The sequence below is a fragment of the Pseudorca crassidens genome, chromosome 14, assembly GCF_039906515.1.
Source record: "Pseudorca crassidens isolate mPseCra1 chromosome 14, mPseCra1.hap1, whole genome shotgun sequence".
Taxonomy (NCBI): Eukaryota; Metazoa; Chordata; class Mammalia; order Artiodactyla; family Delphinidae; genus Pseudorca; species Pseudorca crassidens.
The window spans coordinates 33,187,028-33,200,842 of record NC_090309.1 but is presented as its reverse complement, the minus strand read 5'-3'; the positions used below and the strand labels follow the sequence as shown (position 1 = coordinate 33,200,842).

At 44.4% G+C, this 13,815-nt stretch overlaps 1 protein-coding gene across 5 annotated transcripts in view; it reads left to right on the top strand.

Annotated features, from left to right (window-relative positions):
* ARHGAP25 (Rho GTPase activating protein 25) overlaps positions 1-13,476 on the top strand; it is an 87,484-nt gene extending 74,008 nt beyond the window's left edge. For all 5 annotated transcript variants that reach the window (XM_067704847.1, XM_067704848.1, XM_067704846.1 and 2 more), the window contains 5 exons: positions 2,361-2,434; positions 4,540-4,661; positions 5,475-5,671; positions 8,277-8,800; positions 11,594-13,476. In XM_067704847.1, the coding sequence (XP_067560948.1) occupies positions 2,361-2,434; positions 4,540-4,661; positions 5,475-5,671; positions 8,277-8,800; positions 11,594-11,801 (1,125 nt within the window). In that variant the 3' untranslated portion in view covers positions 11,802-13,476. The remainder of the gene's footprint in view (positions 1-2,360; positions 2,435-4,539; positions 4,662-5,474; positions 5,672-8,276; positions 8,801-11,593) is intronic.
* Positions 13,477-13,815: the final 339 nt, after the last annotated feature.

The window sequence follows — 13,815 nt, the reverse complement described above, 5'->3', positions numbered from 1 at the left end:
GTAAAAGGAAATCTGACTGACAACAAGCTAGCCAACCAGCAAAAGAAAACCTGACTGACAACAATAAAACCATTATGGTTTTTAACCAAGATTTGCAAAACTAAATGACCCATGAATGCATTTGTTACACAGCTAATAAAGGGGTCTAACTGCCCATTTGGGGGAGGTTAGTGTTTAGCACTACTATGTTAAAAGTTCTCTCTGGCAAAGTGGTGCACAGAAAAACTTGCAATGAATTTCACTTTGATTTTGCCATTTAGCAAATGATGCATCTTCTGTGAGACTCAGTTTATTTACTTAGCCCAAGAGAACTTTCTACAGTGATGGAACTGTTACATAACTGCACTGTCCAATGTAGTAACCACTAGTTATATGTGGCCACTAGGCACTTGAAATGTGGCTAGCACAACTGAGGAACCAAATTTCTAATTTTATTTTATTTTATTTTATTTTATAATAGTCACATGTGTCAAGTTGCTGTTGTATTAGACAGCACAAACTTAGATACATTTCATAATATCAGGATTGTTTTGGAGACCGTGGGATATGTGTCACAAGTGAGTGACATTTTAAAATGATTGATTCAAGGGGATGTTTAGTCTCTGCTCTACTTCAGAATTTATTATATAGTATGCTCCCAGAAAAAGTATATATATATTTATACATACACACACATATGTGTGTGGGTATATATATATATATATATATATATATATATATATATATATGTATATATATATATAAAATCATTGAAGAGATAGTGCCCTAGCCCTGGAAGAAAATACAGCTGTGAGAACTTCCATCCTGATTCAGAGGGAGGAGACTCACAAATTAAGTAGATCCTGGTACAAGAAAAAAGGTGGTTTTATATTTTAGCATGAGGAAAGAAAGAGCACAATAAGGATGCAACTAATACACTATAGCCTTTGTAGCTATTTCCCAACACAAAAATTAGGTTGCATGATCTGATTTTAGGATATTTTGTGTATGATCTATGAATTTTGGGGGGGTTAAAATAGGATATGGAAAGTCTTAATTTATACAGGCATATCAGCTCATCTTTGCAAAAGTAATACAATTTTATGGAATAAGGTTTAAAAGTTGGCTAAAAAGATGAATGCTTCAGGTGATGTCTTGCCCCACAGCTTCAGGGAAAGGAAAGGAGGTCCATGGATGCAGTTCTGACAAGCAGACTCCCACCCCTGAACTTCCTTGATTTAGATCTGCTTCTCCCAACTTTTCTCGATCTCAACATATTTGAGAGTTTCTAATCCATGGTAACACAGATCTGGACAGGGTGAAGGATCACAGCCTCTCTCATGGGTGAAAACGTGGCAGAGGCAATCACTGGGAGGCGTGAGTCTAAAGCAACCTTTGCAAAGAATTTACTTGACTAAACTGAAGAGGAGGGAATCAGTATGAAGCAGGCATTCTAGATCCAGTGGGGCTGCAGCCAGTCACTGCGTGCAGGCCAACACGCCATAGGGTGCATTTTCTCCTGGAGGAGCTGCTCAGGTTTGAGTTTAGCCTGTGTGTCTCATGTGCACTGGTGCACTTCTACACTCATGATGTTGTAGATGGTGACTGCAGACATGCCAGGACATGGAAGCAACCTAAGTGTCCACTGACAGATGAATGGATGAAGAAGATGTGGCACATATATACAATGGAATATTACTCAGCCATAAAAAGAAACGAAATTGAGTTATTTGTAGTGAGGTGGATGGACCTAGAGACTGTCATACAGAGTGAAGTAAGTCAGAAAGAGAAAAACAAATACCGTATGCTATCACATATATATGGGATCTAAAAAAAAATAAACAAAAATTGGCTCTGAAGAACCTAGGGGCAGGACAGGAATAAAGACGCAGACATAGAGAATGGACTTGAGGACACAGGGAGGGGGAAGGGTAAGCTGGGACGAAGTGAGAAAGTGGCGTAGACATATATACACTACCAAACGTTAGGTAGATAGCTAGTGGGAAGCAGCTGCATAGCACAGAGAGATCAGCCCGGTGCTTTGTGACCCACTCGAAGGGTGGGATAGGGAGGGTGGGAGGGAGGGAGACGCAAAAGGGAAGAGATATGAGGATATATGTATATGTATAGCTGATTCACTTTGTTATACAGCAGAAACTAACACACCATTGTAAAGCAATTATACTCCAATAAAGATGTTAAAACACACACACACACACACACACACACACACACACACACACACACACACACACACAAACTATGGGAACAGGAGTGACTGCCAAAGTGTTGCTTCTGCAGAGATACACCAGTTATGCTCCAGGGTCCCATTGCTGGCAAGTGAGCAGGCTCTTCTACTGGCATTAAAAATCTCTTCCCAGGCTCAGCAGGAGTTGATGAAGCAGCTCTCCATCCTTCCTCGAGACAACTATAGCCTCCTGAGCTACATCTGCAGGTAAGAGGCACCTGGTATCAGTTCCATAATTTTCAGCCACACAGAATGAATTCCCCAGTTAGAGGAGGAAAGAGTAACTCTGTGAACTTAAGAGATTCTGTTCCAAACCTCTGGAAGTTCAACTCTATTCACATAGCACTGAGGTAGTTTCCTGTGTCCCCAAGACAATTGAAAGGATCCCGGAAAACTAATCAGCATAAAAAAGAAGCATGCTTCCTTCTTCAAGCCTGCCCCAGTGCTGCCCAGAGTCCTGGGACAGGCATTAGAACCCAGAATCCTTATAATATTTCTACAGTTATCTCCCATCTTCCTGTCTCTGGACCATAACTTAGCACCCCAGAGACATTCATCCCAGGCCACCTTTCTTAATTCCCTTTCTGAGGACGGACCTGCTATGTGCTGTCTCTGTGGCAACACATAGCATGTGGATTGACCCAGATCTGGCTGAGTTTGGAGCCTGGATCTCCATGTCAGACGTAGCAGAAAGTTATCTTTATTTTTTTTTAATTTATTTATTTAATTTATTTATTTTTGGCTGCTTTAGGTCTTTGTTGCTGTACGTGGGCTTTCTCTAGTTGCGGTACGCGGGCTTCTCATTACTGTGGCTTCTCTTGCTGTGGAGCACAGGCTCTAGGCACATGGGCTTCAGTAGTTGTGGCTCGTGGGCTCTAGAGCACAGGCTCAGTAGTTGTGGTGCATGGGCTTAGTTGCTCTGCAGCATGTGGGATCTTCCTGGACCAGGGCTCAAACCTGTGTGCCCTGCCTTGGTAGGCGGATTCTTAACCACTGTGTCACCAGGGAAGCCCTACTTTTATTTTTTTTATATAATTTTTTGTAGTTTCCAGATGATAAAAGAGTTACATGCTTGATACGGAAACTAGGAGAATATGAAATACTGTAAATAAATGAAAATTTCCCCGAATCCCCTCACCCCGAAAAAGTCACTGTTAATATTTGAGTGTGTTTCCTTCTGAATGTTTTTGTCTCTGTGATAGATGATCACATGCATCAATATAAATATAGGGAAAGAATTTTTTTTTTTTTTTTTGCGGTACGCGGGCCTCTCACTGTTGTGGTCTCTCCAGTTGTGGAGCACAGGCTCCGGACGTGCAGGCTCAGCGGCCATGGCTCACGGGCCCAGCCGCTCTGCAGCATGTGGGATCTTCCCGGACCGGGGCACGAACCCGTGTCCCCTGCATCAGCAGGCAGACTCTCAACCACTGCGCCACCAGGGAAGCCCTATAGGGAAACAATTTTTATACCAAATTAGAAATATATTTTTAAATAAAATATATATACATATATGCTTGTATCCTGCTTCTTTTGGCTAAATGTTGTATTGTGAGCATTCTCCTATGTCACAAAGTAGGATTATACATGACTCCATAATATTCCATAATGTTTCCTTATTTGGACACCACTCCCCTGCCACTTATTTGATAATTTCTCTGTATTTGGAATTTTATGTTGCTTCAGAAGATTCACTTAAAAATGGTTTTGAGAGACAATATTTAGAAGTGTTTTTTTCTGATCTTTTCAGGTTTTTAAAATAGTGAATCTGAGAGCTTCATTCCTCAAATAGGTAGGATTACAGCAAAAATTCAGTGTTAGTTTTTGAGCACTTGCTGCGAATTTGAGACGCTTGCTGTTGTAACCTGAGGATGAGAGCAGGGAGGCACCATGAATTCCCATTTCTGAGATCTTCCCACGATCATGTTTTCTTCTCTGGAGACTCTGCTGGGATAGGTGCTGAGAGCCTGGGAGAGAAGCCTGTAAAGTCAGGACCAGGGATAGTCAAACACCCATTTTAGTCCTCTTGTCTCCTCTTAGCTCCCTGAACTGGACCCTGCCTCCTGCTGATGTGACTCCTCACCCACCCCTGGCCCCAGTGCCACCATCAGCAGCTGGGTTGCGTGTGTCTCTTCTTCCTTGATCTTGACTCTTTCAGGGGGAAGCTAAATCCTTGTAGTCAGAGCAGACTGGTCCCATTCCTGAGACCAGAAGTAAAGAGTTGAGACCCACCTCTGGGATCCTGTGGGTACCTGGAAGTGCTTCCTTGTGGCAACTTCCTATTTCCTACTCTGGGATTTCCTGGTTGCCCACAGGTTTCTCCATGAAATCCAGCTGAACTGTGGAGTTAACAAGATGAGTGTGGACAATCTGGCTACTGTGATTGGTGTGAATCTCATCAGGTCGAAGGTCGAAGACCCTGCTGTGATCATGAGAGGTACGCTGGTCCTGTGGTGAATGTACGGGCAGAGGAAGTAAAGACAGTGACATTGCTACCAAATTGCTCTGCAATTTGCCAAGCATTTTCCGTTGATCATCTTGTCTGAGTTGTAAAATAACCCTGTGAAATAAGCAGGCAGGAATTATGTTCATTTTCCAGGTCACAGCAGAGCAGAGACGTTAAAGATTTACCAATCATCACACAGTATGATAGGCTAGCACGAGAACAGTTAGTTAGTGTTTCTTAGTCTTTTAGTACTTTTAAACATCCTTAGCCAGAGAGAGCAAACAAGTGTGATTTTATAAGACAACTCCCAAAGAGGTTACTTGTAAGGCTGTGCTGAAAAGACTTCTGAGGTAGTGTCTTGGTTCAGTGAACAAGAGTCCTGACACAGAGTACTGATGTCTGCCATGGTTTGGGGGAGGCAGTATGCCTGGTATTCATCCTCTATGCATGCAATAAGAAATCAGATGTCATATTGAGGGTCACATCAAGAGAGAAAGATGTATTCATTTTCTTTCCTGTCGTATTGCCTATAACCTGATCAAAGACTGATCCAGAGAACTGTAGGCCGAAAATAACCCTCTTTCACCCCACTGCCATATTCTTCTTCTATCCCATCCCATTCACCACAATCTCCCACCCCAAGCAATTAAGAAGGATCCTGTGAGGAGCAAATGAGGTCCTTTGGGGCCATGTGGTTTTAGAGTCAAGTTTAGAGACAGACATCTCACGGGTGGAGAACCTTGAGGACCACCTGCCCTCTTCCCCGTAGTCCAGCACTACAAATCTCTTTCTTCTTTCTTTCAGGGACTCCTCAAATCCAAAGAGTGATGACCATGATGATCAGAGACCATGAAATCCTCTTTCCCAAATCCAAGGATGCACCCTTGTCACCCTCTGCCCCCCAAAATGACCCCAAGAAACCTCCAGTGGCGCGAAGCTCTGTGGGCTGGGATGCCACTGAGGACCCTCCAATTTCTAGGACAGACAGCGTCAGTAACATGGTAAGGTGCAGAGAGCCTTCCTCCTTCCATCCGACTCTTCCTTCCGTCCAGGTCATTCCATGTAAGAGCTGCTCTGGAGTGGCGATTTAGGGAGTCCTGGGTGATGCTGTGGCAGTGGGCACAGCTGATATAGACCCATTTGAATGAGTCTTGAAAGCCTGGCCTCTTTCAAAATCTAGTTTCTAGTTGGTATCCTGGAGGTGGGATTGGTGACATGTATGCCCATCCCCCAATGACTAAGCAATGGGAGTCCTCACTAAAGCCCACTCTAAACCCTTTTAAACTCAGTCCAGGGAATTTCGATGGGGAAACTACATATCGCAGTGTTAATGTTCTAGTGAGAGTTGTTGAAAATTCCGGGTGAAAGTCCAGAGAGAACGGTTTCCTGCTAAGCCATGAAACGTGATTCCTTTCTCAGAATATGTGATGTGTTTGTGTAATATTTCTCATTCCCTGATAAGCTGTCTCAGCAATGTCAACCCCCTCATTTGTACTGAAGGGTTGGGGCTCACGTTCACAATGTCAAAAAACTCTGCAGACTCTGAAATTTAGACTATTTAGGCCAATAATTTACAAAGCTCAAATATTTTAACGTATTTATAGAGGCAAATATTTTTTAAAAGAACGTGTGAACTTTATATAGCAGCTTAATTCTTTATGTGTGGTCAAGGAATGAATGTAAAATTTCCAGTTTGCCGGGTAATGTCAGTTGCCTACTGTTAATCCTGAGGTTGATTAAGAATGTATTGGAAAAAAGATGGTGGTAGTTGTGATTTTTCTTGGGTGAGGCCTGTCTGGACACAGTGCATTTACTAATACTCTAAAATAAATTAATATTTAGAAATGTTTATACGTCATATAATGAAATCATCCCAGACGTCTTTGAGAGTAGCCAGGGTTGCACTCATTTGACAGGTTTCTGTATTTATTGTAACAGTATGGGCAGCAATGGACAGGCAGTGTGCTGGGAACCTTAAATAGATCACATCTGGAGTCCTCACCGTTACTTTGTAGGGCAGAATTTATCATCCACATTTTATAGATGAGGTGCTGAGGCTCAGGGAGGTTGACCAGCTGTCCCAAGATGACAGCAGTAGAATGGTAGAGAGTGGGACTTAGATCTAGTTTGCACCTCAGGGCCCAGGTCCTTCTGATTCCAGGTGGGGTTGCCAAAGCAGGTGATGAGCTAGAAGCATCAGACAGACAGCTTGAGACCTGATTCTCTCATTTTAGGGCTCAATCTTTTTAATTTAATCTAAAAATATATAGCATCACTCAAGAAAGTCAAAACAAAAGAGATATGTTTAGAACTCCTGCTCCCTCTGCTGTCTTCACCCACCTTATCTTTCCCTGCCTTTATCAGTTTCTTTTTTATCCTTCCAGTGTTCCTTTATGCAAATATAAGCAGATATGAGTGTAAATTGTTATTTACCTCCCTTTTTACACAAAGCATAACATGCTCACTCTCTCCCTCTCCACACACACACACACACACACACACTACTGTGTATCTTGAATTTTTCTGTTTAACAGATACCCTGGAGACCTTTCCATGTCAGTACATAGGCAGTACCTCATACAACCTCAAGTTTCTGGCAGATGTATGGTGTTCCATCCTGTGCATGTACCGTGATCTACTCAGCCAACCTCTATAGATGAACAGGTTTCTTTTACTCCTTTGTACTACAAGCAAGGAGGCAATGAATAACCTTGACCATACTTCATTTTGTGCTCAGGCAAATGTATTTCTGGGATAAATTCCCAGAAGTATGATTGCTGAGTCAGAGGGTAAATAGATTTGTAATGGGTAATTTTGATTAAAATTGTTAAACAGTGGTTGTGCCATTTTGCACTTCCACCAGCAATGCATGAAATAACCTATTTCCCTATAGTTTCGCCAGCAGGGTGTGTTGTCAGATTTTGGAGGATTGCCCATCTGTTAGATGAGAACTAATATTTCAGTAATTTTAATTTCAGTTTGAGTTTTTCCTGTTATAAGAGTGTTCAAACATTTTTTTTATGTTGCATTTTTCCTCCATGAAATCTCTGATCTTGCTCTTTGCCCATATTTATATTAGTCTTTTTCTTCTCAATTTTTATGAACTTTATGCATTACGGAGAGTAGCCTGTTGTCTGTGATATACATTGCAAATATGTTTGTCAGTTTGTCATTTCTTCTTTGATTTAGCATGTAGTGGTTTCTTTGTTTTATTTTTAATTTTGTGGGTCATGGAAACACGTGTGGGTTGAATTTATCAAATTATTCTTATATAGCTTCTGTATTTGGGTCATAGTTAGAAAAGCTCCCCTCCCCCCCATTCTAAGGTTATAAAAGAATCCTAGTTTAGGGCCCCTTACCACAAGCAAACCATTGATTTTAGTCAGCAGTTTACCTCTAGAGCATGAGTTCCTTCAAGTATAATATCCTTTTGGAAAAATGCCACACAGATAATCAACTAATGTGACAAATTAGGAGATTGTCTTCTAATTGAGTTTCATAGGTGTGTGGCCAGGAGATACTTTCTTTCAAGTCTCTAATCCTTATCTTGGGAACGTGACACGTGTGGGAAAAACCCATGTAACATCCGTGGTCACTTTCTTCTAGGCCAGCGACTCAGATGCAACCAGCCCCACTGGACAACGGCCAAGTGATGGGTGTCTAGAAGACAAAGCATCCAGGGAAAAGCCAGGAGATTGGAAGCTGCAGTCACGGAAAAGGACTCAGACGCTCCCTAACCGGAAATGCTTCTTGACATCAGCTTTGCAAGTTGCCAACAGCTGCAAAGTAGAGATCTTTAAAAATGAGTTCTGGTCTTCTTCGGAGGGGAAGGCAGGGGACGGGCACAGGAGAACGATGTCTCAAGGTGTGCCACAGTTTCTCGACTCCCAGCGGACTTCCACCTACGATAACGTCCCCACGCAGCCGGGGTCCCCTGGGGATGAAGCCGGTACACTATCATCCCAGGCCTGTGACTCCAAGAGTGATGCTCTTGCCAGCCTAAACTCTGAAACCGGGCCTGGGAGAAATAACTCTGGAGAAGAGGAACTTGAATCTTTGCAGAGGATGGTCCAGAAGCTGCGAAAGGAAATAGAAACACAGAAGCAAATGTATGAGGAACAGATTGAAAAGTAAGTCAAAAGTAAGAGGGCCCTGGGCAGCCACTCGCCTTCCATCTTGAAAGCAATAGGGATTGTTCTTCTCTGCCAGAGAAGTGACATTATAAAACTTCAGTTACAGAAGACGCTATCTACAGCAGTTGGGCCTAATGAGGAACAGGGCAAAGGCATTGAGGAGATGACTAAATTAGTGAAAACTCTAAGCTTTACCTTACATTCATGAAAAGTTAAATATGTAGCTTAAGTAGTTTAATCAACTGTTTCCAAACAGTGGTTGTTTAAGCATCAACATGTCTTAATGAATTAAGAGAAATTTTAAAAATTTTCATATTAATGTCATTCATCAACTCTGCAAACATTTATTGAGCATCTACTATGTGCCAGGCACCATCTCAGCTGTTAGAGAATAGCACTGAACAAAACACACAAAAGCCCTTTTGCTTATAGAGCTTTCCTTCTAGTGGAGACAGACAGAGAATACAAACAGATAATTTAAACATATGCTATGTTAGATGATGGAAAATGCTAGGGAGAGAAATAAAGCAGGGCAGGGGGTTGGGAGCTCAGGAAGGGGGTTCCAGTGTTACATAGGGTGGTTGAGGAAGGCCTCACTGAGAAGGTGACACTCGAGCAAAGGCCTGAAGGAGGGGAGGGAACTAGTGAGGTCCACGTGGGAGGGGTTGGGGTGGGTTTGGGGGAGAGCAGGCAAGGCAGAGAGAACCGAAGTGCAGAGGCTATGGGAAGGGAGGGGTCTGGCGTGTTCATGCAGAGGAAGAGCAGTGGTTGGTGGCAGCAGGGGAATGACTGAGGGGAGAGGGCAGAGAATGCAGAGGGCCTGGTCAGCCACCTGAAAGCCTAAGTGAGGCAGAGCTTCTGGGCACCCCTGACCTGACTGAGGCTTCACTGGGTCAGGATCACTAACTCTCCACGATCTCCGACTGCAGGGGTGAACGGAAGCGAGGCCAGTGACATGGCCATTGCCACCATTTCACACAAATCTCTAAGATGCTCGGACATGATTTGCTCACTTGAGTAGATAAACTACTTCCTTGAAATCTTTTTCACACCACTGATTTTTCCTGAGAAGAAACCTCAATCCAGATTTGCCTGAAGTCACACTAATCAAAAGTTAGTGAAATGTGAACCTAGTGGGGTTTTCAAACGACGGGTACTTTTCAGTCCCTAGAGACTCAGGTACATGAAAGAAAGACTTTGGTTAGCCTGATCCTTTGTTCCCTGCAGAGGGCCGCCCATCTAGAACAACACGTAACTTCTTGTCTAAAAACCTGAAATCAGCTGTTTATAGACTCTGAGACTTGGGCGACATCTTGGCAGTGACCAAGGCAGCCCCAGAGCAGACACTGAGCCCCAGTTTCTAGCACGGGGGTCTTTGACAGGGTGGGGAAGAACTAGCTGCCCTTGAGGTGGCCGCTCCTCCTGAAGGGAACAAAGTCTTCTGAATCCACTGTCAGGGGAGCCTCCCATTCCATCCTCGGGAGAGGAAGGAGAATTAACATTCTACAGTGCCTGCTCTAAGCTTCATGCTTCAGACACACCTTCTCATATAATCCCCTCAGTTATCCCGTGAAATAGGTAATACCCCCATTTTACAGAAGAAATGGGAGTTTAGGAAGTATAAAAAGGTTGCACAGCTCGTCATTGGTGGGGCTGGGATTCGAACTCGGGTCAGCCAACCTCCCAAACCCACTCAGATTCTACCTCTCCACTGAAGTCAGTGGTCAAGATCTAGCATGGTGTCTCTTTTGAGGTTTCCCCCCCAAAACAAGAAAGATATGGAAACCTCAGAGAAGAAAACTAAATTTGTAATGGGTGGAATTCCAGAGGAATGAGACTAATTTGGCTTTAAGAAGAAACAGGCAGGGGCAAGCAAGGCTCTGAAGAGAGGCCATTGCCTGCAAAATGGACCAAGGCCCTTGAAGATAGAAGCCAGAGATGGGCTCAAACAGGAGCTCAAGTCTCCGTATAAAAATGAGCAGGCCATTGGGTAGCAGGGAAGCTGCATCTCACAGAAAGAAATTCTGAAGCCACTTTCCAATCATAGTCTCCTCATAGGCCTGAAATTCCCTCCTTTGGCTCAAAAATGTCATATGTACTCTCATTCCCAAGGGTTAATTCGGCACAGCCTGGAGGGAGAGAAATGGGCACCTGAGGCTAGACTAAGGTTTTGGCCAGTAACAGTGAAAATCCTGCAAATTCAGGAATCCAACAGATCCTTCACTTGGAGTGGGATTCAGAAGCAAGGGTGGGACTGGCAGGACAGTTATTCCCAAGGGGCAGCTCCCCCAGATTCTCCAAATCTCGGTCCCCAGGAGCCTTCATAAGAGAAGGCTCTGGTCCGTGCTCTGCAATGAAGCAGGATGAGAAAGCATGCGTGTGCACACAGGTGCCGAGAATCTGGAATCTGGATGGGGTTCAGCAGTCAGTCAACCTTGCAACTGAGCAGGACAGATGCAAGGCGCTGTGGGACTGTAAATATTAGAGGTGGTCTCTTCATTCAAAGACTTTATTGTGTGGTGGGAGATACAAAACGCAAAATGGCATGAAAAACAACACAAGAGATGTCATGGTATGGGTGACAAATGACAAAAATGGGGACAGGCTCTGGGAATTCAGGTTTACTGGGAAGTCCTCCTGTCGGGGGTGGGACATAACTAGGAAGTACAGGTTGGAGATGGGTCTTGGGATGTGGAAGGTTAAGTGGACAGAGGGGGTTGAGGGCAAGGCTGAAGAGAAAGTCTAGAGGTCACACCCCATCCTTTCATTCTTTTCTTTCCTTCCTCGTAGCCTTGAAAAGGAAAATTACGATGTGTGGGCTAAGGTGGTGAGGCTCAGTGAAGAACTGGAGAAGGAGAAGAAGAAGTCTGCAGCCTTGGAAATCAGCCTCCGCAACGTGGAGCGCTCCCGGGAGGATGTGGAGAGGAGGAACAAGGCCTTGGAAGAGGACGTCAAGGAATTTGTCAAATCGATGAAGGAGCCCAAGACCGATGCTTGAGCGTCCCAGGAGCACCACAGAGACAGCCTGCAGAGACCTAGCAATGCTCCCTTTCTCGCTGCTAGCTGATGTCCAGGAAGCGATATTCCTCCCTAAGAAGGAGAGGACATTTTGGGGGGGAAAACATCACATTTCCCAGTAGATAAATCAGTGGAGTTTGCAGGAGGATAAGCATGAGCAGGGACTTGTGTGGACATCTCCGAGCCCCGGGGCTGTATTCAAAGGGATTGCATTATCCCACTGTGGTCTCAGGCCGAGTGAAGTGGCACCTCCCATGGCTGAATAGCTGTGTCCAATGGAGACTCTGCTGCAGGCCACATCCCAGGACCCAGGCAACAGGCTGACCCCAACAGAGGCTGCACTGAGGAGTTGGTTCTTTGTTTCCTGTGTGGGACATTTCACCTAGTCAGATGGCCTCCGGGTGTCTCTGAGACACAGGGGCCAAACATGATATTCAGCTTTTGATTTCTCAGCCGTGGTGGGCTGTGTTTTGAAGGGCTGCACCTACTGAAGCCGGGACCCCATTCTGCCACCCGTCCCCCCGCCATGACGCACATTCTCCAGGGCTGCAAACTCAAAATTAGTATTAGGCAAAGACAAAACAAGCAGTAAACTGGATTCAGGAAAGCAATTAGAAAATTAGATTCAAATTTAAAAAAAGCAGAGCTCTTGGCAATCCATACAACACCGTTATGAGAGTAAAAGTCTCCCCTGCCTGGGGAAAGATGTGCCGTTCTCTGGGCACATGGCTTGATGAGCAGGTCACGGGCTGCATTCCAATCCCACTTGCCTTTCAGGGGCCACGGCTGCATAGGGCAGGCCCACTATGATACAGCTTCCTTAGATGCTAGTTGGGTGTTTAGATAGTAACAGTCATCCTTCTGCATTAAGCCACCCTGGCCAAGGCCCCTGGTGAGGCCCCAGGCCTTGATACGTAGGATGGTGGAGTCTTTCGTGGTTTTTGTCATTGTTCTAGTTAGGTGGTCTCCAGGCTCTTTTGACCATGTACCCCATCAATAGAAAATATTTGAGCATACATTCCTCAATATAGGTATATTTATTTATTTATAAATTATACACACATACTACTGTATTGCTATATCATAAAACATACACAGGACAAAAATTGAATCATGATGAGATAAAAACAAATATAAGTAGATATTCTCAAATGTGCTTTTAGCTCTGGAAACTCCTGGCCCAATTTCCCAGCAGGTATTACCTGTACTAATGTTACATAGTTCATCCCATTACTCCCATAATTTTCTTGAACTCTTGAAACCACGTGGCTGAATTAGTGGTTTGGAATCTCTGGTTACCACAGTGAGAGTTTAGTCTTCTGCAGCACCTGTGTCTCCTCCTTTATTCCTTTCTCTCCCTTCGTTTTCTGCCTTTTTCTCCTCCTCTCTGTGCTTTCTTCAGTCTAGTTATTCCCCACTGCCTGTGGCCGTGACATATTACTCACAGAGTGAAAGGGATGGACAGGGGGTCGGTGTTTCTCAGTCCTGCTACCCAGACCCTGCTCCGCCCACCTCCAGCCCCCCAAGGACCAGACTGACAGAGGGCAAGGATGAGCCCTAGAGCTCCTCGTAGAGACTTGCTTACAGCAGACTGGGGGCGGGGAGACTGATTTGGAACATCGTTAAGTAAAGCAATAAAATATTTGATTTCCTGAGTTGATTTGTTTTTCAGTTACAGAGTAGCAAACATAGAAACACTTCCTGAACACCTAATGTCCACTGATGAGTGTCTGTAGTTCTGCCAGACGTGTGCCATGTTCTCCCATGGGTTCCTGGCACGGACCCTTTGAATGCTAACATAGACGTGAGTATGGAAGTAGCCGGCTTCACAGTTCCAAAGGGAACATTTGTTTGAAGGAGCGAAGAGGAAGCCCTGAAGCCTGTTTTCTTGGGGGTCCACGTTATAGGACCTTGCTGGGTCTCAGGCTGGGTGGAAGGCCCATGTTTGAATCCCAGGCCCCTCCTGGTCAGGTGATACCTCTCATTCCACACTT